At 35.2% G+C, this 27,427-nt stretch overlaps 1 protein-coding gene across 25 annotated transcripts in view; it reads right to left on the reverse strand.

Annotated features, from left to right (window-relative positions):
* The window catches only part of RIMS2 (regulating synaptic membrane exocytosis 2), a 450,137-nt gene that overhangs the window by 143,710 nt on the left and 279,000 nt on the right, over window positions 1-27,427 (reverse strand). For 18 of the 25 annotated variants that reach the window (XM_072034396.1, XM_072034395.1, XM_072034398.1 and 15 more), the window contains 2 exons: window positions 15,534-15,690; window positions 10,118-10,234 (listed from right to left, as the gene is read on the reverse strand). In XM_072034396.1, the coding sequence (XP_071890497.1) occupies window positions 10,118-10,234; window positions 15,534-15,690 (274 nt within the window). Of the gene's footprint in view, window positions 1-2,891; window positions 3,000-3,452; window positions 3,519-10,117; window positions 10,235-15,533; window positions 15,691-27,427 lie in introns of all 25 variants that reach the window. The other 7 variants (XM_072034389.1, XM_072034391.1, XM_072034409.1 and 4 more) reach the window with 1 other exon arrangement.

Raw genomic sequence — 27,427 nt, forward strand, 5'->3', positions numbered from 1 at the left:
TATATATATGTGTATATATATATATATATGATATATGTTCAATTTGGGTAGCTCTAGCAGTGTGAACTGATATCGGCTAGTGCTGCCACATTAAAAAGCCAAGAAAAACTGGAGTGGGGTACAGAGGTACAGGGAGTACTTGAGAAAGCCAGTGTCCAAATGGCAGTGTAGTCACTGACACTGCACATGTGCCTATTGTCTTTCTCAGACATATGTTGGAGCAAGTGTCTTGTCAACATTGCCTCCATTTCCTTTGGGAGGGAAATAGCTGGACCCCTTCAAAAGGGGGAACTATCACAAAAAGAAATGTCAAAATGCCATAGACTAAGAATGAATGCAGAAATTCAGGTTCTTCATAATGGAAATTCATCATAGAAGTATAGAACTAAAGATTATCAAAGCTGATAGACAAAATTCTTGAAGAGAACAAAAGAGTTAATGGGCTGGCTGTGAATGACTTTCAGATACACAACCAAATGAGCCTGGAATAATAAAGAAGACAAGTAATTTTGACTGATGTATATCTGTCCTGTCTGTAGGACATCCACACTGGTGGATTTACAGTGATTTAACTCTGTTCCAGATGAAAGATTCTTCCATGAATGCTGGACATTATAGAACAATCTGTGCAATTTTGATGAATAGCGGAAGCTGGAAATAGTTATTCTACATGCTTTAAAAAGTGAAAATAAAAGACATTAAGAGAGGTTGCTGCTTCTATCAACATGACATTGATTAAGCAGATGGAACTAAGAAGATGTGACTAACACCTTGACCTGCAACAATAATGTATTTTAAGGCACTAAACCAGAAAAAAATAAATAGAAAAAAAAAAAAGTGTAAAGATAAATGAGGAAATGTTGTTTAAGAAGCATTTTTTCATGTATTTCCAAAACTTAAAGAAGAAGAAATTACTTAGGGTTTTGCAATGTATAATGAGAAATTGGATAATGGTTATGCTTTAAATGGTCCTTAAATGCGTAGAGAACTACTGGCAGAAAATGGAAAAACAAAAAGGACAAAAAACTAGCAAAAAATGATAGTAACCATGAGCTACTCAGAACAGCTCATATCCAGTAAGATGACTTGAGTAACTTAACGCTAACGTACTCACAGGGAGCCTGGATTCAAGAGGAGCAGAGGACCCAGGATCAGTTCCTAGACCCAAGAATCTCAAGATACTGCTCTAACAGGGAGCTGAGGACATGCCATTTCATCTTAGATTTTCCTCTCTGACCCAAGAGGAATTAACTTTAATAGGCCTTTTCATAAACAAAGCCCTGGAAAAGATTTACTCCATTGCATTGCTTAAATTCTGTCTTTTTCATCTTTCTGAACACTTTATTATCACTTTTGTCCTTAATTTTCATTGATCTTACTTTATTATTTTTTTTGATAGACTAATTTTTGTAGAAACAAAGATGAATATTTGCAAGTCATGTTTCTCAAACTAAGACAATTTAATAGCTGCAACTATCAGTAATATCTGAACAGTCACAGATACAGCCAGCAATATGAAACAGGTTCAGATAAACCAATGCAAATACCAGTATATAACTAAGGCACATAGCAGTATATAAAGATTAACTATTGAAAAAGTGTAACTATGAGCAATTTTCATTCCATATTTTCAGAAAACAAAATAAAAATCATTCTCCTTAATAAAGTTTTTATAGATGGGCTGAATTATTGAGTACGCACTTACTTCATACCAGGTTTCATGCAAAACAGCATCATTTCCAATCAAATGTTAACTGAGTTCTAAAGCTTATAACGTCTAATATATTGCAGAATTTTTCCAAAGCAATATTTCTTTAGAAGGAATAATTCTATGATATTGTAAGATTTCCAGACTCTATTTTTCTTCTGTATCAAAAGCTAGTTTTACACCTACAAAAAAATGGTTATATATGCCTTGAACCCTGAGCAAACCCTAATGAAATTGTCAGAGAAGCTCATATCCAGATATATCCAGATGGAAGTTATGAAGTTAATATATCAACAGTTCTTTAGTGCTCGGCATGAAAAATTTTATATAGAGCCTCTTGCAAAGCAACGGCCATATCAACCTTTATAACTACTATTTAAGATACGAAGCCACCACTTCCTTTTAAGTGGATTACGGTTTATTGGATTTATATCCTTATTCCTATCCATTCACAACCATGTAGTCTTTCTTCTGTTTTGCAATATTTGCTGAAAATATCATAATCACAGTAGTATTTTTTGCATTTGTAGTGCAACAACAGCATGTCGTATTTCGTCTCTTAAAAGCAACTGTATTTCAACCATAATTACTTCACAGAAATTATTATGGGCTTAACTTCTCTCTACATTATTTTTAGATATAAATAGGAATGCTGATTGTCTGTAATCACACACAGTCGTTGTGAATGTATACAAGTACCCATAAATTACAGAATAAGCACTATATAAATACCTACAACATAAGCTTGTACTTGTATATTTCACTGTATTTTTCATTTTTCAGTTAAACAAAATATGAGATTTCAGAAAGACTCTATTTCTGTGTACTTTGAAGTAGATAAGTATTTCCTCATTATTTCAAAGAGAATAATAAGTACTAAAAGCGCTTTGAAAAATTCCAGCAAAAATAAGGGTTATACAAAGACCCTTATACATAATAACCATATAACCTAATTTATGAAACTGACTTCTATAAAATTCTTTAGCTTTTATTATAATTCTGCCATAGTACTGAGTCTTAAATATATACATACTCACAGAGTATCATAAAATATATCATGAAACAACTTCACTGTGTGTATCTGTCACTTAAAACATCGATCATATCCTTAGTTTGGAAACCAAACACAGTACTGTCAAAGTGCAAGAGGTAGAACTAACAATATGCTCCACATCGATTATACCTCTCAAGATCATAGTAAGCACCCTCAGAATAGGTACGGCACATCTTACGGGAGCGAAGTAATCTGATTGCATCTTCGCAAAAAAGAGGATACATTGTGTGATCCTGGCTGCCAAAACATAAAGGGTGAACACAATGAAAAGCAACACAAAGGTGAAATGAGGACAAAACAATATGAAAAGCAAGAAACTTAAGCAACAGAAATACTTGAAGAATACTCAGCTGGAACTTCGGTGAATTTAGCAGAACTAATTTGAATTAGCAGTTTGTTGACTTATTTACTGACTTTTTAAAACACATTGGAATAATGTTAGGATAGTCTCATGTTCATGTACTACCAATTGCAGTCCTTTGGCAGTGAAAAAAAATTTAAAAGGGAAGTATATGAAGAATTACACAGTGATTGTCTACATACTATGTTAGGAAATCTAATGCTGATATTAACTCAACACTTCCAAGTTTTCTACCACTACACACACACTCAGAAAAGCAGAAGTGGACATGTAGGTACATAGAAGTACATGCATGATCCACACAGAGTCACACAGAGGAAAACATATACCTGGCATCTCTATGATGGTGATCTGTGGACTGGGTGTACCGGTAACGAGGTAAAGTAACATAATGACTGAGCAGATGGCAGGAAGAAAAAAAAAACAAATATGAGACAATAAGATGGAGAAGGAATGATACACTTCACACAACACAAGACATAAAAATCTGAGAATACAGGGGCTACATGTGTGTCTGAAAGCAATCTCCAGAAGTCATATTGCCCATTCCCTTGCCTGCAGGCAGTGATAACTTCAGTATGAACAATACCTTTGGCAGAGGTTTACTTTGTCTGAAAGGCTAACACCATTGGGAAACCTGCCAGTCTGCCTCCACACAGCGAGCTCTGGAGCTTTACTGTTTCTGAGGGTGTTCTTTAATATTTATCCTACTGTGATAAAAGATGAACCTACATGAAATCCTCATTATTACTCAAATAACTAATGAAGAGATATTCATCATATGACGTAACAGAACATACCAGAAAAGAAATCCATGCATTTCAAAATAATGAAAACAAGGTATTCACATTTTGTTTGTACTTTGAATAAAACTAAAAAATAATAATAAAAAAATACATTTTTATACATTACAGCAGTAATTCTCAAGTTTTTAAAAATAACATTCTCAAGTTATTTAAAATAGACTATTACTTCTCTTTTAGTACAAATTATATGTACAAAGTACAGAAAATACATATTTTTAAATGTACTTTTTTTCACAATTTACAATGAATTATTACAATGCAGAAGAGAGTCCCTGGTCTACAGCTCCTCTGAAGTTGGGGTATTTTAAAGTGATGCCTAGTAACAAAAGTCCACAGTAGAAGTACAAAACACTTTTACTTTTCATGTCTTAATTTGCTTGTAGCTAATGATCTTCTAGTAATCAGACAAATTGTTACTGGTAGCTATATTACACATATTATCTTTGTCTCTTTTGTACATAGATAAAATATATCAATCAGCCACATGTAAATATTCCTTATAAGTATATTAGGATAGTTATATGTAGTATAAGAGGTGTTTGTGTTCACTGCTTCCCAAACAAATGCAAAAGCACATAGCCACCACTATAAAAAGAGTGTAACTTAAGTCCCTGGTTATATAATTTATTTTCAGGCAGGTTGGTACATGAATGAGGAGCTGTACACCGTTCAGTGGGGCCCAATTTCACACAATTAGTTGAAAATTAGAAGGCAAAGCCCTAAGAAGGACTAATGATTAAGAAAATAATCATAGAGCTACACAGCAGGCTGTAAATTGTATTAGTGTCCTTGAACTAATACAGGGACCTGAATACTAAAATTGGCCTACACGTAACAGCTCAGTAGTCATCATGCTGCCAAGAAGCATTAAAAAATAATTCCGTCATGTTCATAAAATTTCCTTTAGAACATATGCACACCCACAGGAAGAACAATCAAATAAAAATGTAGGAGTCTACCCTATAGCAGCTATGATATATGCAACAATGGCAAACATCTGCATATCAGTCTATATTCACCACTCTGTAGTTATTCACAGGCTACGTCTATAGGAATATGCCTTTAAACGATTTAGATGAAGTGCTGGAAGTAGGACTGCAAAACTGTTGCAAATATTAAATTATGGTTAATAAGTAATTTAGTGCTTCCATCTGGTAGGTAGCAATTTGATGTTAACAATTTACTTTCACTTCCCCTTTTCTCTCTTCAATGAATTGTTGACAAATTTTCTTGACAATCTTTCAAAATCAAATAAATGCAATATATTAAAATAGTTGTTAAAAAGAAGAGCTTTAAACAAAACTAGGTCTTCAAGTGGTGGGTGTTGCAGAATATGAATTTAATGGCAATTGCTATTTGCACACAGCTTAACTTACTGTCCACAAGACAGAAAACCTCAGACTGTTCCCATCACTTACTGGTATACGAATGAAACACCAGCAGTAAATGCTTGGCTTCAGTTTTGACTCCTAACTACTTCCCAAATCCCCACTAAATTATCGTAAATGCCTGATCTCTGGTATCAAGTTTTGTCCTAATACTTGTAGAAACTCAGAGCTCTAGTGCTCTTATCAAGTCCCAACACTTTTGCTTGTGAGTGTTCAACCATTTTTTAAATTCAGGAATTTACAATCAGAGTAATCTGCCGTTTAGATATACTCACATATACTGTCTGATATATAACAAACTTTGACAAGTTTGATATATGCTTTCTTACCACTCAAAACTCTGCTTGTCCATACATCGACTTCAAGTAAGCATTAGTTTATACTTGACCTGGTCCTCTGGCACTGTTAGCTATTTATACTTTTCCCTATTGTTTAGAACAGGTTATACGTGCTACCTAATTTATAATATATAAGAATGCATTATAATATGTTCTTACAAGTGCAACACAAAAAAAAAAAATAAAATAATACCATGTTTGAATTCATTAAGAGGAAAAATTAGTTCTACATGAGTGTGTAGATGAATGTGTAGAACTGTGTCTCCAGTAGCTTACTGGAGTTCATCATAAATCAAGTAATTCACCATAAATCAAGAATATATAGCCTAAATAGTCTGTAGCATTTTCATAATATGCACCTTTTCTAGCTGCAATAATCATATTACATGTATTATTCATGTAAGTATGTCTCTCTCCTGCTCTGGAAATGATTTCCATTGATGTACCATAATATTGTGCCATAAATTATGCAAGCTAATCAAGAAAGGAAAGGTACATGCCATATCTGTGTTGAAGACAGAACGACTGACATCATTTAGGTCAAAATATGATAGGATGCACATTAGGAGGCTGCAGATTGTTCTGTGGTTTATGTGTTTCAGCATGCAGAGCAAAAGGTTTAAATGCTGTCTGTCTTCTGAGCATCCAGTCAATACTCTTATTTGTTTTGTTGTTATTATACTTTATGTCTTGAGCTTCAAATATATTTTATAGATTTTTATAAGTATGTTAACAGCAAAACACCAGAGATGCCCCTGACTTACCTACTTCTCCCTGTTGAAAACTAAGACATGCAAAACTTTGATTTGGCTAACAGCCAGTCTAGAACTCCTAAAAGCATAATGTAAGTAAGTCATTATGTAATAAAATCATAATGAAAGTGGTTGCTCCCATTAAGCTGTGCATTGCCTCAGTGCAAAACAACTCCAAAATGTTCCAGACCTGAACCCAAAATAAAAATGTCTTTTGAGCTGTTCATGAAAATCATGATCTGGTGCACATGCAGGTAGGAATACATGGAAGACCACAGAGACATGGCCATGTTTTACACACAGCAGATTTTTAAAAAGAAACAAGATCTCCAAGATACTTTTATTTGGCAACCTCCATTTAGACTTGCAGCCTTTTAGCACACACTCCTTATTTTCTACATTATAGCACTCAAAAGTAGGCAAAAGAATGTCAAATGATCGTATGGCAAAATAAAAATTTAAGTCTGCAGCCTCACAAATTTCTGAAACATTACATATTTTGCTACAGAGAGGGCAATCTGCAGCAGTAACACATTTCACTTACATTAAAGTAATAAAATTAGTCTGATGAGGAAGTACTATAGCTTTTGCAATGCTACCAGTTACATAAACACACACACACAATTTCTCTCTCTCCCCTGCATCAGGTGGAAACAGATTTCCACTATTCCAACACAGTTCCACAGATATAGGCAAGCATTATAATGCCTTTTTTTTTTTTTTTTTTTCAATGAACAGAGAGTGATGGCTTAAAATTTTCTGGTTTCACTCACCTAGTTGTCCATTTCCTCACACCTTCATAAAATTCAGTAAACCATGAGGGTAACAAAACAGATGTCAGTAATTCAGATTGCCTAATTCTAGTATTTAGTAACCAGGCACAGGCTTCACATAACAAACCAGGCTCAGAAGCATATTGAAAGCACACACATGTACACAGAGTGCCTCACTGCACCACATGCTGCGTTCCCTCCTGTTCTTACTGTGCAAGGGGAGTTTGACTTGGTCTTTACTGCTTGGGATACTTCACTCAACAGTGAAGATGAGGCATTAGAAGGTTAGCCAGCCATTCCTTTCAATGTTCATTCTCTGTGACCAGCTCTCACCATTTAATTAATATTCCAGCTTCCGTATTAGACTGGGAAGTTGATTCCCAAGTATTTCTGTGGAAATGGAACGACTGGAGTACACTTGCATCCTGACTGTCTTGTGCTTATTGCAAAGTCTGTAAGTAATTCTGAATGCAAAACAAGACTGTTCCACTGCTACAGCTTGCATGAATCAAATTTGGTTGACACAAGAAAATTCTATCATCCACTTATTATTGTTCATCCATTTATGATCATCCATTTTTTCTAATCTATTATTCAATAGCGATTTTTAAGTGATACACTAGGGAGATCCAAGGAGGACACAATTATCCTCCCCTCTTAGTAGCACTCTTTACACTTTTTTATGAAACAGCAAAGTTTGATATATTTATCAACATCAGAGTTGATAAATATCAACAGCAAAGTTTGATATATTTAAAAGCTTGGTGCTTGAAATTAAAATCATCTCTAACTAAACTAAAAATGTCTGTCTTTCTGCTTTTTTAAATAATCTGATTTCCACTTCTAACTTTTCACTAGTTGGTTTTGAGGGAATGTGCACATTGCCATCAGCCTTGAGGTCATCAGACATTCTCATACTCTGTTGCATCTAACTCCTTAGTACCATACATGTTAGACAACTCTATGCTGAATTACCTAGAAAAGGAAGGAAGAAAGGTTCTTACACATATTCGCTGCCATATTTTAACTTAGCAACTGAACCTGTCAACGAGAAGGTACTTTTTCAAAGTCCCTTTTTTTGCAAACAGCTCCAAGGTATAAATGGACCGTGGAAACAGCAAACCATCAGAGCAGTGGGAAAGCAAAGTACGATTTTTTTTTTTCACAAAGGTGGGTGTGGAACAAAATAAGGATGACAAGAAAAAAGTTTATAAACCTGTTTAAAAGTTCAGTTTCTCAACTTCAAACTGCCTGCATTTCCAGCAGTTTTCACAGTTAATGCTATTGAAGTGTTATTCCAAGGACTTGTGCATGCACCATCCTTTCTTATGTAATGCAGATGGCATCAGAGAAATATTCAGTAACATAATTTGAAGTCTAATAATCTTTCCACTCCTAAAATCACTGTTAGTTAACAATGAATATAAAATGTTATAAATGCCTGGGACTAGTCTTTTTCTATTATAGTGTTGTCTAGGTCCAAGATGCTTCAGAGACTGTATGTTGCAACAGAGGTATAATTAGTCAACAACCTAATTGCCTAGCCAACCACTAACCATGAAGGAACAGAAGAACTTCTGCGTTTTGGAAAATACAGATGGCATACCTCCATTCAGAGTTTCAGAACATACCTAACAAGAAAACGTCTACTCATCAAGAATGGTCATGTGAAAATTCAATACTTTCATAATTTACAAATTTCTGACATTTTTCTCACGTGTTCTAAAAAAACCTAGATTCGCTTTCTTTTTAACCCAAGGCAGTTCACTACGGGATATTTGATTAAATGATGGGGAAAAACTGCAATGCTGTATTTCAGACCACTTATCACAGCTATGCATATATGTGGGAGGCAGCAAGCAAACTCACACAGTGAACAAACCCAAAAACGTTCCATGAGGCATGCACAGTCTCTAAGGATAAGTTTAGACCCTGTCAAGGAAGACTGGTCTTGCTATCAATTTAGTATTATCCCAAGAGCATTCTGTTTATTTTTTTATTTTTTATTATTATTATTATTATTAATTTTATTCTAAGGAAACAGCTTAAAATCCTTAAGTCATTTCCATCTGTATAAAAATCAGCTAGTCTTATCAGCCAATGCTTTTATAGCATTTTTCTGCAGCATAAACAGAAATGTCAAATATTTTAATGAAAAAAAGGAGGTTCAACTATGTCATACTTGTGATTTCCTGACCTGAAGACAATGAGGTGGAAAAGATCTTAGAAATATTTTTGTAACTGCACAAAGGCACTACCACAATTAATCCAGCAAAATTAACTATAATAGCAAGCTAGAGCTTGCAATTCTGTTTTATATCATTATAATTCATACAGTTTGCTACAGTTTTGTTCATTGTTTAGGTAGTTCGATTAGGCAAAACATTAGTCATGTGCTTCTAAACACAAAGACCCCAATTTCATTCTACTGCATACTGCTATAATAGCTAATTTTATCATCAAATGTCTCATGAAATTTAGAAAAGACAAACACAGTCCTAGAATATACTTTTGTTATGTCTTTTAATTGGACTGTATACAATAGGAGTATTATATTATTACTGAGCTCAAATTATCTTTATGTCTCTTTATTCAGCAGCAAAAATGACCAAGTCCATTGTTAATTTTTTGAGGTATTCAGTACTTAGAGAATTTATGAATATAGTACATAAAATATTTTAATAAAATAGAACAACTAAGCTATTTTGTTTTTATAGCATAATTTGTCACAGATTTTTCAGTTTCCCTCTTAGCAAAGGTAAACAGCATTCACTGTTTTGTCAGCCTTGTGCACACTGAATATTTTTAAATGAGTGAGGAAATGCTCACCTGTAGGACTAGGTAAGTGATTTTTTTTGTAATCTATTTTAGAGATTTGAAGTATGCACACTGATGAATGCAGGCTACAGCTGTTTCTAATTCCTGTCAGATATTTACCTCTCTCTGTCCGGAGAGTAGTGGTCATCTATTACACGGTGTCTTTCCATTCGGTTCAGGGTATTGTAATGAGCAGGAGTAGATCGTGTCCCTCGTGGTCCCTGATCCACATTCCGACTAGGGATAAAAGACAGCAGATTCTGAATTCTGGGTGCACCTGCGCCACATCCCCTTACTCGTTTGTACAGACACTTGTTAGCAAACATGAAGGAAATGAGATGGGTTTGCTGACCTGTCTTTTGTATGTTTTCATGCTCACATAATTTAAAATCTCAAGGTAATATTTTTTTTCTGCAGACAAAGGTGATAACCCCGATGGTAAGGATAGAGTTTTTTCTGCTTTGCTTTGATATTTGTTTGGTTTGGAAATGAGAGAGTATTAATTATTTTATTAAAATGGTAAATTTTAATCAAATATTCCTTAGTCTTTCCAAATATGTACATTCAATGAAAATTACCTTCCCAGTTGAAACATATACTGTAAAGAATTTTTGAAGAGCTCTTGAGCCTGGTAATACTATAAACATGTAAACTGTATTAACACACAATTACTACTGCTGGCTGTTACAGTACAGTGAAGCCTGATAAAAACATGTCATCTAAATAAAAGAGCTGATTTTTCTTTTTATTTTTTGAGTGGAAAGCTTGTTCTGTAATCTCATTATTACAGAATCTGAAAAAGACAGAATTGTTAATTAAACTTTTTAAATTTCCAATAGCAACTGTAAGTGGCACACTTAGCGTAGACTTGGTTCAAGAGCATCAATCATCTGTTTGGTTTTGTTCTGTGTGAGACCAAAGCCTTGCCTATAGATTGCTTTACTCAGTTTAGCCATCAATACTGACTGAATCACACTAAATTCACTTTTCTGCTTTGTAAAACAAATTTACAAGAATGGCAAGACAGGAAGGCAACAGTTATATGTGACAGTTATTGGATAGCTAAATCATGATTGATCTGTTTGGATCTGAATAACAGGGTACGTGTGCTTCCCTCCTTGTAAATTCACATTTTAGGTCAAGAAATTCTGTTTCCCATTCTCACCTGCAGTCTTCCCTAATGTGGGCCTCATTTCTCTTTTATTCCAGTTTCTGTGTTCTTCTTTGTCTCTTTGTCTGTCTTTTTGGTACCTATCATCCTTACCTTCTGTCATTTGCCAGTCCCTGGCAAGTGTCATCCTCCACATGTATCCTTCACCACAGGCTATGCTGTTAATTATTTCTGCACAGAAGTGCTATATAAAGACGTTGCACTATTTGCTTTTGCTGTTAGCTCTACTCCACTTTTAATAAATTAATTGGACGCTGTACAGGGCAACGTGCTCTAGATGGCCCTCCTTGGGCAGGGGGTCAGACCAAATGGCCACCAGAGGTCCCATCCAACCATTCTGTGATTTCTTCACTTTGGGTCTCATGAAGCCAAATATGAAGTTGACTTCAACTACTAAATATTTCATTTTCCATATCAAAAATAGGTACAATTCTTCCACCTTCCACTCTATAACTGTCTGGCACATAACTCCTCTGTACATGTTTCAACCACCTCATTTATACCAAAATGATGTATACTAAAATACCTTTACCACACAGTTGGATTATTTCATGCATATTTTTACTTTAAAATGGATGCAGAGCGGTATTCTGTTGTTCTCTGTTGACTTTTCTACCTTTTCCACCAACAATCAATTCTCATCCACAGTCTCTCTTTCTATTCAGGTTTCAAAAAAACAAACAAACAAAAAACGTGCATTTTTCTGTCTCTAGTGTTATTTTTTGCTATTCAGCCCTTCTTTTGACTGAAATATTAAAGCTTTATCAAGTTGTCATTTATTTGCAAAAATTCCCAAAGATCTGATATTTGTTCTTTGCCCACACAATCAGAACTCCTGCCCAAACTATTAGCCTTAGTCCTGAAATCCCAGTACCATCCTGTCTGCTTAAACAGCTTTCATTAAGATTGTGCTCTAGGCTTACTGCTCCAAATAAATAATTTCTTCTTTAGATTTCTTTGCTATATCAGATTCTGACTTCATGCTGCTTTTTAACTTCCTACACAACTATATTTATTGTACTTCAAACAAAGTGTTAAACTGCATCAGTTCTCTCTCACTCTGCTATGGATGCCTTTGTTTGCCAGATTTAATATTTACCAGGAAATTACATGCTTTCTCCAATGGAACTTGTTATATAAGAAAAGTTGCTTTCACACTTTATTTATCCATTCCTTTGAAACTCCTTGCAATTGACAGAACGTGCATGGAGTGAAGCAACCAAGTAACACACAAGCAAATGAAAAGGTGTAATTGCAGCTGGTAATGGAGGAGAATATTGAGCATCCTACTAGATTTACCACACCATTTCAGCCTAGTCACTTTCTGTGGACTCACAGAGTCATGTAGGTTGGAAAATACCTTCAGGATCAGCAAATCCAACTATTACCCTAACCTACTGAGTCCCGTCACTAACCCGCGTCTCCTAGTGTCATGTCCATGGGTCTCTTAAATACCTCCAGGGATAGTGGCTCCACCACTTTGCAGGGCAGCTTGTTCCAATGCTTGACCACCCTCTCGGTGAGGAATTTCTTCCTAATATCCAAAATAAACCTCCCCTGGCACAACTTGAGACTGTTTCCTTGCATCCTATCACTTTCCACCTGAGTAAAAAGGCCAACACTCTGCTCACTGCAACCTCCTTTCAGGTAGTTGTAGAGAGCAATGGCATCTCCTCTCATCCTCATGTTCTCCAGACTGAACAACCCCAGTTCCCTCAGTCACTCCACGTAAGTCTTGCTTGCTGGTCCCTTCACCAGCTTCACTGCTCTTCTCTGCACATGCTTGAGCAACTCAATATCCTTCTTGTAAAGAGGGACCCAAAACTGAACACAATAATCAAGGCACGGTCTCACTAGTGCAGGGTAGAAGGGAACAACACTTTCTTAGTCCTGGTAGCCACACTATTTGTGATACAGACCAGGATGTTATTGGCTTCCTGGACACCTGGGCACACTGCTGGCTCATGTTTCGCCAGCTGTCAACCAGCATTCCCAGCTCTTTTTCTGCTGGGCAACGTTCCAGGCACTTTTCCCAAAGCCTACAGCACTGCATGGGGCTGTAATGACCCAAGAGCAGGACCTGACACTTACCCTTGTTGAATGTCATGCAATCATATTCAGCCCATTGATCCAGCTTATCCAGATCCCTCTGCAAAGACTTCGTACCCTCAAGCATATCAACAGTCCTGCCTAACTTGGTACTGTTTGTTTATTTATTGAGGGTGCACTTCACCCCCTCATCCAGATCATTACAGTCGCCCTCATCTTGCTTCTTCAAATGCACTCTTAGAAAAAGCTAAACGTGACGTTGTTCAGTGCCTGTCTAAACTCCATCCTGATCTAGTCAGAATCACACAGCCCGTTACATGAATTAGCTGAAAACATTACAGGAGTCTTCTACTGTTCTATTTAAGACTTTTTAACCTGTTCTCACCTCTGCACGGGTGAACTTTAAGGGCTTCAAGCTATACACATTCAGTAACAAGATCCAGTAGAAGGACTGAGGACTGCAAAATAACTTATATGACATGAAGCACCTTGAGCTTCTGTGATCCAAGAGCCCTTGTCTGCAGAGGCAATCAGTAACTGAAATCTCTGCATGTGCAACATGCTCACTGCAGTTAGAACATACCTGTAGCAGCACATACATAACAAATCCAGCTAAGCATGGTGGAAATGTGATTAACAATGCTTACAGCTTTGCCAGATACAGCTAGATTTTCATTAGAGTTAAAAAGGGCATTTCTGTAATTCAAAGATGATGCTTCTTTTTTTCTACAAAGTCTCAAGTTCAAGCAACCCAATTCTCTAGGCTCTACAAATCCTCAAAGAAATTATTTGGGGTGTAGGCAGGGAAATATTAGATAAATAACGCATTTGACTGTGACATTGTAGGAAACAGCTGAAGTGGTTTACTCTGTAAGTTCAAAATTATATTTAAAGTATTAGCTTTAAGAAAATCAGGAAGCAAGAAACATCTCATACACGTAAGGAACACAAAATAACAAGAAAATTAAAAGGCCTTTCAATGGTGCAAGACAAGTAGTAATTACTAGCTTGCGTAGAAATTCTGCCCAAAATGCACACAGCACCCACACCCCGCCACACACATAAAGAGAGACAGAGAAAAGAGAGAGGAAAAAAAGAGAGATTTTGCTCACATTTATGTCTGTATCTCATAAAAGTAACTCCAGGAGAGTTAGCACAGGCAATTACTTAGTCCGAAATTAGTATAGTTGAAATCAAAATAGACCCCACTGTGTCTACTATTTATCTGATTACCAGCACGTCTCATTTAAAGCAAGGCTGTATTTATGTAGGCTTTTAGATTTCAAGTAGAAACTTACAGTTTCTGCCTGTTAGCTGTCTGTGATGATATGGGATAATTTGGAATCCTAATACTTCACTAATGGAAAATGATATCATTTAGTCTGTATCTGTTAGGGGAAATGGTAAGTAAACACATAAGTAAGAGAATATGAAGTTAAGAGAATTTTAAGCTAACAGAAAGAACAGTAATAACAGAAAAGAAAGCAGAACACAAGAATCAGAATGGCTGTAGAAGAAAGGAATACACACACGTACCTTATTGGGAATATTGGATGCCAGATCTTCAGTATTAAATGACAGTTGTGAACATTACCTTATTCCTTTTATTCCAGCTGCATTAGAGTAATTGAAAACCTACCCATACATAGTAAAAAAAAATACTGGAACATGGGCTTCACTCCCCTTTACATCTATATTTTTGGTTCCTCTTAAGAAAACTTATCCTTGCAGGAAAATTCTTACTTCCTACTTAAACAATATATTTAATGAAATAGTAGTAATTAACCAAATTCATCAGTTTTTGGAAGAAATGTCCTGATCTTTTGTTTTACAAGATAAAAAGCTATCAGAAGCTTCTCAAGATCAAGAGCTGACATTTTTCAGTATAAAATTGTATGTGTGTCAATTTACTATTGATACTTTATGAGTCTGAAAAAAAAAATGTAGAAAGAAAGCTACCACGGGCAAGAAGTATGGCACTCCCAGGGTCTTAATTCTGCACAGAGAAAAGGATTGAAAACACCACTGACAAACACTGAGAAAATGTCAAACCATCAGATGCTATAAAGCACCTTCTAAATAGCTCTTGAAAATAGAAATCTAGAGAAGAATTTTTCTTTCCTTAGATACAAAATCAGATGAATTTCTAGACATCAATATAATGTAAGGAAAACATTGGCTTTACATAATTTCATAAAATCTATTTAATTTAATCCCATTTTGAAGGTCAGGAGATTCTTTCCAATATTTTCACAGGATTTTCACAGGATCAACAGCACGTAAATTTATACACTGAATGTTCAAACAGCAATTTACCTTTGTGGGGGAGGGACACTAGGAGACCATGATCTAGTCCGTCCTATACTATCTCCACGGTGAGGGGACCCTGATCGAGAGCAATGATTAGATGACATGACTTGTTCTGGCACTGATAGCGTTGAACTCTGAAGATCTCTCCCATTATGTCGATAATCTAAAAAGAAATGCAAATATTCAATAAATCTGAAATTGCACTTTTTATTTTCCTACCACATATATAGCAGTCATAATCATGATAAATGACGGCCTTTGATCAAGAATGTTGTCGCTTATTTTTCTCAGCTTCTGTAATAAAAATATTTTTGCAAAGATTCATGATTTTATGCTTGGTTTAAATACAGCCATCATTCCTACAATTACAGTTTAAAAGTATAGAAATAAATTGCCATGCACCAATCTGCCCATTTACGGTAATTTGTGGTCAGTATGATGCGTTAATAGAAAAACTAGGTAAACAGACTTTTCCTTAAAATAACATACAAAATTATATCGTAATAGTTTTGTAAATGTATGATATTATGATACGTCACACAGAAATGTCCACAATTCAAAACGAATCCAAATTTCAGTTTTAAAGGTTGGAATAGTAAACTACTAGAGAGATACAGAGTTTGAGTTCAAGAAAGATTTCTGTTTCAGAGAATTAAAGTAAAAATGACTCAGTGACATGGGATTTTACTCCTGGGTGTGAACCTAAGTAACCTTCTATGATAATGTGATTCTCGTGTAGCTAAGGTTACACAGACACACACTTACATCCTGGAGCTAATCTTGACTTAGGACAATAAGAGACACAAATTGTTCTAAGCAAAAGCCTTCCCAATTTTAATAGTTTAAAAGGCCATTTTACATAGGTTTTTAAGAAAAATCTTTTTTTAAAATATGTATTAAAGTAGCTCTCTGCACCTTATCACACAACTTGAATTCACCGGTCCGGTGGTTTTTCACCACTCACTGAAAAAATGATACCAAGTATGTAATAGTTTCATGAAAGTTTCCACAAATATTGTGAGAATCAAATCAATGTATGATGATAACAAATGGAAGAATTGTAAATCTTAACCTGATGATAACGTTTTGCAGAAATAGATTGTCAAAAAGCTCCTGACAGCTATGACAAATGACAGTAGAAGACAGTAACCAAGTAAAAAATTGGTTAGAGAGATCTCCCTGACACTAGAAAATTCTGGTTCATAAAGCTGCAATTCTTTCCCTATGAAAAGCTTCTCATATTCCACGAGTATTTGGTCTTCTATCATATTATTCATAGTTTTATTCCTGGAAAACCTTTAGCAAGCAGCTGAGCAAAACCTCATTAATTCATTCCATTTCGTGGTTCCAAGAATGTTCAATACTTCCAACTAAGTATTACTAAGTATTACTACTCCTATTCATTGTATGACCTTAGGACCAAGGATACACATGAATCAATTACCTTCTTCCTACATGTAGCTGTGAGCTGGGGTATGTGTAAGCACACGTGTGTACATTAAAAGATAAAAATACCATTCCATCATTACAATCACTTTAAGAAAATGATGTAAATGAACAGATATTTGCTTGTGACTTCAGAACAATCAAGTAATGTTATGTGTACTCTCAGCTGAAAGCCAATGATGAACTACAGAGTTTTATCTATCAGCAGAAAAATTCTGCAAGTAAAGAAAGAGGGAACCAAGGACTACAAGAATCTTAGTAGGCCACTATCTGCTACCCCATAGAGCAAAGAGCTATCAGCACTTCCAAGAATTAAGACAAGTGAAAGCTCTGCAGACTGTTCTTGGATGGACTAGAAATTATTTTCTCTATTCTTTAGTGGTATTCTTTAGATTTTACCAATTTTACTTTATGGTCCGTAAGACCAAACTGGCTAAATGTATACTCTCTATGCTTTATTGCCAGAAAAACTTGGAATTTATAATCAATTCACTCAAACTGATAACTACTATATTTATAAGCTTTTCATCTGCTAACATACCAAACATTGAAAAGTTACAGCTTCAGTAAAGCAACTAATTAACATGAGTTAATTCTGAAGTCGCACTTCAGCTACGTGGAGTTAATGTAGCTATTTGCTTTATTTCATACTAAGTATTTTCACCAGGTAGGGGTCAAAGGAACATAGAATAAAAAATCATACGCAATCTCATACTGAAAATAACCACATCACACTTTCACAGGACAGAATTTTCTATGAACATCCATAGAGTATAATATTTTTATTAAATAAAAATGTCCATTTTATAAAGCTGCAATACCAGAACGTATTTAAATATGTTTCAAGTGGAGAGAGAAAGGAGCTTGGGAATATATCAAGAAACTTTCTTAGGTTTCTTAAGAGTCATTACCATTCCAATACTTTACAGACATAACAAAATCTAAGCTATAAGGGAGAATGCTCACACTGTAAGAACACATGAGGAAAATCAGGTATTTCAGAAATTCAATCCAAAAACCTATATGCTGTAAATGCAGCCATGCAGGCAGAGCTCACAGAAGATGCCCTGTTTTGAACCTAGTTGCTGAAATGAAGGATGCAAGGAGGATGCTTCCATCCACTCAGGATCCAAAGCCCTTCACATTATCTTCTGACTTAATGTATCATACTGTATTTTTTAAAATAATTGAACAGGGATAAGGTGAAAATGTTTTTTCCGCTTCTTGGAAAGCTAGGAAAACTGCAAGGTTTACATAGGAGCTGGCTGTCCAGTCACTCAGGTCATGCCAGTTACACATTCAGAGGAAAAAATATAATAATGTACAAAACTTTCAGATGCAAAAGTCAAGAACCTAGCAGGTTTATTGATCATCTTTAGACTTGAGTAAGTCTGTCTAAGGTCAGCTTTGGCAGATCAGAGTTACAATACTGGTCTTGAAGGCACCTGGTACTAGCATATCATAGTTTAATGATTCATTAGTATTTGAGTCCTTTATTTTTTTTAAAAATAAGCTTTCTTTATTTTAAATGGTGGAGTTTTTTAAAATTATTTTTAAAAATTGAATTGTTTTACTGTTCTGTTTTTAGAAATAAATGGAGATTCCTAAGCTTCAGTGCAATACTTTACATTTTAAACCTAGAGACCAGAATCCAAGCAGGGCAAAAGTATAATTAATTTCACCTTTCTTCTTTTGAAGACCACTAGTATTCCAGAACGAAATGGATTTTTGTGCTTAAATCACACAGACAGCCCACGTCACATGCCTAGCTGGTGAGATCCACCACATTTTTATGCCACTTATACACTGATTTTTTTCTCCAGATGAAACCAGATTAAAACGATGGCACACAGCAGAGTATGTCCTGAGGCTTGAAATGATACAGGATCTCATCCCAAAATTTAGAAAGTATAGAGAAACCACCCTGGATACAGTGGAAAGCAGCAGGAATATAACAAAATACCTAAAAATTGTTTAAGAATAAATTTCACAAGATAAAACATAATATCAAAATAATTGATTCAGTCATCTTTCACATCTTTAATCTGTACACTTCAGAAGTGGCCAACACTGTAGTAAATGTGTTCACCAATTGATGCTGGAGTTCTCCTAAACCCTGGACAGACTCTGACGATGTTATCAATGACTGAATGACCAGTGGGAGTTGAAGTGGTAACTTTGGTACTCCCAACTTGAGAACCTAATTCTCTCTACAACACGACTGGCTTTGCCTGCCCAGGAGTTGCAATGTCCGTGTCTCTCACAAGAGAGGCAACATCCCAAAACTTATGGTGACATTCGCAATTGAAAAAGGTACAACCTTAATTCCAATTTCAAAAATATTCTGATGTCCCAGAACTTAGGTTAGAGAAGGAAAGTAAAAATATTTTCCTGCTGAAATTATATAGACAGTAAAAACAGATAATGAGTGCAACTTGACCAAGGAGCTACTCTACAGCAAAGAAAATTATAGCAATATTAAAACTATGATAAACACTGGAATCTGCTTGTAGCTATAAATATTGTCATTACCATAGAATCAGAGGCTCTGTAACCATGGCAAGCCTCTTAAATCAACGTGTAGAGCACAAAGATTCTGATAATCAGTACAGATCATCAGAGATAAGTGACTGTGAACTGTGGACACATAAAAGATGGGCATGTGACAAAGATATCTGCAACGCCACCACCTTCTGCTTTTCACAGGAGGGCTGCATTAAAAACTGTCATACACATCATATTAGGGATTTCAAAAGGCACACTAAATATAGCCGTCTCTGAGCCGAAGTTTTCGTTTTATCTGTTTAAAGAGAGAATATTAATACGTTTGACTTAAAATACTCATCCACACAGTACAGTTTTCCTTTGCTGATATTATGCTGGTGCAGGTCACTGCATACTAACAAATTGTTACCAAATTCTGCAGTTGTCTGGCACAAAATTACAGAAAATCACAAACCTCCAAATAGGAAGTTCTTATCAACAGCAGTAAAATAACCATGTAAAAAACCCTGAAAAGTATTCATGAAGCTTTTACTTTAGGTGTCGTGTTGCTTGACTGACTTGACAGAAACTCCACATTAAAATTATTCTAGAAAAGCTCTATTAGAGTTGGTATTCATCACAGGGAAGCTAATGGACTTGCTTCAGACACCGATGCTAAGTGACATTTTCTCCACTTTAACATCTGTACTTGACTGAGGCGTGAAGCTTTCTCTTTATCAGTTATCTCATTTTTAACACTCACGGTGGTTGGGCTTAGAGCAAGCACTAATTAAAAACAATTACATAATCAAATTGCCAGAAATGCTTAACATACCAAGATTTCAAGCATGGGCACTTTGGAGACAGTTCAGGTCTTTTATACTGATGTGCTCAACTTCTATGGTGATTTGAGCATCTAAATGCAGGATGTGGATGTCCTCTGAAAAAGTGCTGACAACTGACCAAATAAATTGAATTATTAATATCTGAATACTCTATAAATTATGCATGAGTTTTGTGTGTGTGGTTTTTTTATTATTATTATTTTTTCATCAAAATATTGTTCTTCAAATAAAGGAGGAACTAATACATATTGAAAGAAACCAGAAAACTTTACAAGCAAAACAAATGGTTACTTGCTGCGTTGTAACTCAGTTTCTCAGTAGAGGTTTTTACCTTGACTGCACTGATGACATGCATGGGTCCAATACACTTGTGTTCTTGTTATCATTAATGTGTATGGAGAATGTTCCCACACAGTAATAAACCAGAGTCTGATGAGTTGTTCAGTGCTTTCCATACATCCGGTATGACATACAAGACTTGAAACAACAGTTACTATACAGTAAATGTTTCCTCTTAAGTACTCATCCAGATACATTTCCCACTGATGGCACCATACAAGAAGTTGGTGACTCAACTATAGATGGGAACAGCAAGTCTTCTAAAATAACAAACACAAGACAAGTCTGCCACAGCTTTTATCAGACTCAGCCAACTCTGCAACACAACTATCCTGAGAAATATTTTTACTGAAGTTAAAAACTGTCCTGTAACTGTTTGTGACTACTATATTCTTTAGAGAATCAAAACAAAATTTTCTACTGGAATAAACTATGCTCTTTAATAGAAGGCTAAATTATTCAGTATCTCCAATGGGACTGTTAGCTAACCTAAACATTTTGATGTTGTGACAGCTCATCTTTGAGCAAAACCTTTGCATAGGTTTTGATTAAATTGCTCCAAAATATGCTCCAAACAGCTCAGTTCTATCCATGAGATCAAAATTTCCACAGGACATCTTGGATGATCTTTGTTGGTCAAGAATGACTTTGGAAATATTGAAAGATGGATGGTGTAGCTTGAATGAAAATCAAAATGTGTCTAGCAGATACTGCAGAAAATATTAATGACACCTTCATACATGTTGGACGCTCTCTGAAATTACTTTCAAGGAAGAGCAAGTATACAGCCAATGTAGAAATAACCTTTAGATTCTGAAAAAGATTAGACTATCTCTTGAGACATTAAACTTTTTGAATCCCTGGTGTTGGATGCAGGATCTTTGACTTTAGTAATAATAATAAATTTAAAACTACCAAATAAATTACTTGGAAAGATAACTCTTCAGTCATAGATTGTAATCAAAACAATATGTAATCTGAATCTCAGAATAAGAGACATTTGTCAGTGTTATGTCAAACCTTTTCCATTTATTAAGATATATCTATCAAAAGAATCATCCCTACTACGGATGAAGTTCTGAGTACTTAAAAAATGTGTTCTTTCAAGCAGATCAGGCACCTTACAAACAATACTTGGCAAAATAAATGGCGTATGAATTAAGATGAAGGACTTAGTTGTTATTCTGAAGAAGAATATCTGCTTATAAATGGAAGCTATGAGAGGCTGGTCAGAGAGATGTCTTACAGATATGGACCTAAATGTTGGGCGTGCCATTTATGCTTCATTAAAATTCTAGGTCTCAGGATGGAAGAATGTAATGGAATACAAAATGGATCCCAAATTTCCAGAGCAGAAGCCATAATATTTTATGCTTTTTTTCCTGTAATATGCATACCGTGAGACAATTCTTTCTGAAATATATGAATTCAATCATATTAATCATCTCATTTATATCTTCTTGGTAGATCAACTGTCACTTGTATGCATTCTTGACAAATCTACAAGTCCCCCAGATTAGCCTCCTCTTGACACTGTTGATTGGAATCTATCAGTCTTTTTATCTTCTTATAATAAGATTTTATCACCACGTTTATAACTCAACCTAGCCAGGCTATGCTTATATGAGAAGCATCCCTCAAGAGAGGTGTCTGATAGGAATTCAACTTCTTTGCAGCTTCCAATATCTTTTAGATGTTTCTGAGACTTTTTAGATGCTGGCACTGTGGTAGAACAATGAGTTTGTATTTATCTTTACTCAATGAATAGAATGCTGCTGATAATTACTGTTAATCTACAAATACAACTTGAATTTAATTGTATCTTTACTTCCAGAGTGATACAGCTTATATTTAAAAACATAAAAACAGATTTATTTTTTTTAAATGTATTGAGAATTTAGATGTTTGAAATTGTTTTATCGGCTGAGGAAAAGTCACTTTTGTTTAAAAGCAAGGATTTTAACACTTTAAAGTTAACCTTCATCTAAGGGGTCAGCATAATGACTATTTTAACATTAACTGAATTTCACTTCCATTCTGGGGGGGAATTTTCAAGACACATAGTCATTAAGCTGACTTTTTACCCACAGAAGATGACAAAATGATTAGATATTAGAGAAGGGGAATAGGCATCAGCACATAATAAAAGAAGAAGCTGGTTATATTTATATTTGCAGTTACTGGGCTTTGGGGGCAATACAGACTCCCATTATAGATGTTTATCTATAATGAAATCCTTTGTTTTAGTAAGGATGGAAGACATCCACTCTACCTTCCAATGCTGTAAGATGTCTTTCAATAGGCAGTTGATTTCAAAATGTAACCAAAACATTTATGTGTTCTCTATCTGCTCAGTGGCATTCATCAGCAGGACTAGGTATAAAAATTCAAATCACATTATCAGCAAGTATACTGAGAGCCTTTTGTTTCCTCTGCAGAGAAGGATGCAACATAACAGCGAAAGAATTCTTTTGAACAAGGGACTCCTCAGGTACTATACGAAATGAAGCAAAATGAATAAATGCATTTAATTCTTCTTCAAAAACAGAATGGATTTTTTAAGTTCAATAAAAATTTCCTTAATGGTTGTTACTATTTTTCTAATCTACCTGGCTCTAACCATCTTCTGAGTAAATATCTCGTTTGTATTCTCATTTTGCTCCTGAAACATCTCATTATCTTTTGCATAATGAGAAAAGCTTATCACTATAAATGTTTTCTTCTCAAGGCTGGGGACTGCAATCTTTTACTTGGAAAAGCTCTTCTCTGTGGAGACTTGCAATACAGTTTATGCAGAGTTCTGAACCTTTTATTCTTCCAGAACTCATCTGTTCAAACATATCTCAGTTTACAAGTGTCTCATGAAATGATGTAGTACAGATGAGATATTGGTGTAAAATGGCAATTGAAAGATTCGTATGTCACTCAATATTTAAGACTTAAAACAATGATAGATGAGACTTACAGTAAATGGCTTGACAGTCATTTCAATGTCCTTTCTTGCTCATAAAGTCAGACTCAACAAGCTACCTGTTCTCAATAGGTTACAGCAGGTTCAACAGGCACTACAACGAACTACCTGGGAAGATCACTATTTAGAAGTTACAGTTCACGCTCGCTGAACTTGGTTAACTGTAATGCCCATACAAGTTTACTCACTAGCAGGGGAAAAAAAATACAACAACCTGCTTTTCACTGAACTATATTTAATACTAAAATTTAAACGATGTCTTGTAAATGCTCTGGAATTTCTCTAGAATCAACATAAAATCAATGTTCTGCTTTTATCAATAAATACATAAGAAGAGGAAGAGCATTCTAAACAGCACACGAAGAATTTGCTCCCACACTGTACTGCTGATGAGAGAGAACTTTAGAAGAGCCAAAGTCTGTTGTTTAGGATAGCAAAATGAATGCTTTAAATTGTTTAAAGGACACGTAACAAGCAATATAAAAGTCTCTCTTTCTATCCTGTGCTAACATTGCATTCAGCACCAATGAAGTATAATAGATATTTTATTCTATTATTTTAGATCCCAACATTAAATGAATCTACATTGTATACAAAGAGAACTATTTTAAAATCTTGTCAAAAAGCATTTTTGCATATTTGCTTGAATACATAATGTTATAACTCTTTCTGACAGTAGCTCATATAGAATACATGTGCAGCCAGAAAAAAAGACATTGATATTTTTCAGTTGGTTTATCTTTGTTTTCTTAAAAACCTTTCCTGTTAACAGAAGCAATACTCTCTTTAATAAGACAGTTTACTAAGTTTATTTGTCTAAGCATAAGATGCGAGCCACCAGAAGTGAAAGGGTTTATGAATATTTTTTCCAAGATGTCCGAACTTTTTGTACAAAATAAAGAATAGTATGAAGAATAGACGTAAGTTAAGAATTTTATCATCAGGAAATTAAATCAGTGGCTGAGAAGTGCCACAGCAGTGATAAAAAGCAACTGCAGATATATTAAAAATAGATGATGATGCAAGGAACTGTAGCATATGAAGTTCCTTCTGTTTCAGCAAACAGTCTTAGACAACCTTGCTTACAGACGCACATTTAGAACTGTTTTCAGATCTTCCATTGTTGGGTTTCTAAATATTACCTGCTTATCTAAAGACATAGTCATTTGACTTTAAGGACCAATATCAGAGAAGCTACACATAAAAGGGTGTTTTGTAAAAAGAGAAAAATTCAGCTACAATCACGAATATGAAGAAGTAAGACACTGTGTATCTTTTAATATACTATAAATAAATACATATGAGATGAAGTAATATTCAAACTATTTTGAATAAAAACAAACTGAAAAGGAAACAAAAGAGAATTCATGATATTCTTAAAGGTTTCTGGAGTTCAGTTTGCAAGTCCAAGACTTCAAATAAACAAGTATTTTATGGAAAGGATCACTGAGAGTACCTGACATATGTTAGCAAACACATTTGACGTGATACAGTATTTATACAGCAAAGGGAAAAGAGCAAAGTGAGGTGTCATGTTAAATAAAATCTGAAAATACAAAATGAAAAAAACTGGGGTACGTAAGAAAGAAAGAGAACAAAGAGAGACAAATGGATGAAGTATTGCATTTCATGCAAAGAAGGCATATATTTAAATCAAGATTGTGATGAGTCTGCAAAGTAAAGAACCTTAAATGAGAGAAGGATGTGGAAGGTAAGAAAAAACAAGGATAAATCAAAAGACTTGTAAACATAGTGACAGCAGCACAAAGAAGAAAGGCAATAAATAAATATTTCAAAACCAAAAGAACATCAAACTTTTCCACCCACACAGCGAGTCTGAATTAAAATGCAAGTAAGGCGTAGAATTGTCAGCAGAAATATAAAAGCTAAGAGATCTTAAAGGAACTAAATGCACATTAAACACCCAGGTAAGAAAAGCAGACTGAAGAGAAGCAAAACTGTAAAGATGTAATTTTCCAAGGAGTTGTCAAAATAAGAGTTAAACTATTTCATATCAAAGGCTAGCTAACATAGAGATTTTTATGACCACTTTAGCAGTCTTTACATGAACAATACAAAATCAGATATTGGAAACAGAAAAATAAATTAATTCTTTAAGCAGGGTTTTGGAAAGAGAATTGATAATACTGCCAGGAAAAAATAAAGATTTCAGTATTATTAGAGGATGCATGACCATTCAACATACTGCACACTAATCTGCATTAGAAAGCTTTATTTAAAAGCCATCTTCCAAAAAAGAATTTATGAAAAAATTAAAAGGCTTAATGTGTTTCAAATGTTGTAGGAAGCAAAACAAAACAAAGAAAAACAAAATCACAGAATTTGAAAACCAGGTGTTTCAGAGGATTCCTGGGGATGTTCAGGCACCTGGTACATTCCTGCAAAAGCATGTACTTTTCCTCCAGGATAATACAGAGATTTGAGTTTCAAAATGGCTCCATACTGGGAACTCTAGACTAAATAAATCCTCTTTTTCCCCCTTTTTAATCAAACTCCAAAGTTTGGTAGCTAAATTTCCAAATTAACTGACCACCCAGAATATGAAAGTGTTTCCTTGTAGGAGGACAGGCAATCTGAAAGCCTAACTGACTACTGAGCACATAGAGAAAGCTAACCAACGTTAGACTGAAAGTAGGGTAAAAAGAAACAAGAGACTTCTGAGACTCCCTGCCGTTTAGGTTCCACAATTTTCTGCCACTCTGGCTACATAACCTTCCCATCTTCTGACTGCAGTAAACCAAACAGGCAGTGGGAATGTAAAAATGCCGTAAGTTTTCCTAAATATCTTTCCAGTTAAGGTAATAACCTGAAAACTGGCCTATTGCTGTTTGAAGACAAATGGTTTAAGGAAGATAGAAAACCTACTGGTCCAATCCACAACATTCCTTCTTGTCTTAACCTTTCTATCACAAAGTGTGCATGATATCATGCTAGTTAAAAAAGAGTTGGTTGATGAAATTTACATGCTGCTTGATAAAACAAACCGTTATCCCTCCTTCCCAGCAAACACAAGACCCATGGCAAGGACATACCATCAAAAAGTAAGCAAAACCTAAGAGATAACTGTGAAAAGTGGAAAATAGTGGAAATACAGGCTACCTAGACAACACTGAGCTCAGACTGGTAACAGCTTTTGTTTAAGACTGTGCAAACTCAGGTAATTGGCAGCTCACTAAAGGTTTGGATTTATGAATACTTGACAACACCCCATCCCATAATACCCACAACTTCCTCGTCTACCTCCTTTTTCTTTCTCTAGCTCCAAACCAAGCTGTAGTACAGTCCCTTTGACTCACGCTTCCTGTATGCCCTTCCTTAGCCCACCAGCAGCATGCTGTACCCGCCATAAAAGCTGCACGCATGCTTTCAGGTGGCTATATGACAGGAACACAGTCTGACAGAGGCCCTACAGCTGCTGGACAGGCCAGGCAGCACATACTGCTCTATCCTAAATGTGTTTTGTTACAGTCTGGAAAAGCATACGTTTCCCTGATTTTATTGGTTTTGGCTATGACAACAGTAAAAATTTTTCTCTTAAAAGGGGAGAAATATTAAATCTTTCACGTGACAACTTTAATCTCAAATACAAATTAGATTCACAATTTCAATACTTCTTAATAAAATCAGATTATCTGTTAGGACATCTCCCTGCCTGCCTGATATGTCTAGGTTTCAGACTTCTCGTATTGCTGTTATTTCACCATGAACTTTTCAAGGATACGTAAAACCCCAATGTTTGTCAAAAGGTCAAATACATATTTCCTACCTTTTAATATAAAACACTTCAGTGCTAT

The sequence above is a fragment of the Anas platyrhynchos genome, chromosome 2, assembly GCF_047663525.1.
Source record: "Anas platyrhynchos isolate ZD024472 breed Pekin duck chromosome 2, IASCAAS_PekinDuck_T2T, whole genome shotgun sequence".
In the NCBI taxonomy this organism is placed as follows: domain Eukaryota; kingdom Metazoa; phylum Chordata; class Aves; order Anseriformes; family Anatidae; genus Anas; species Anas platyrhynchos.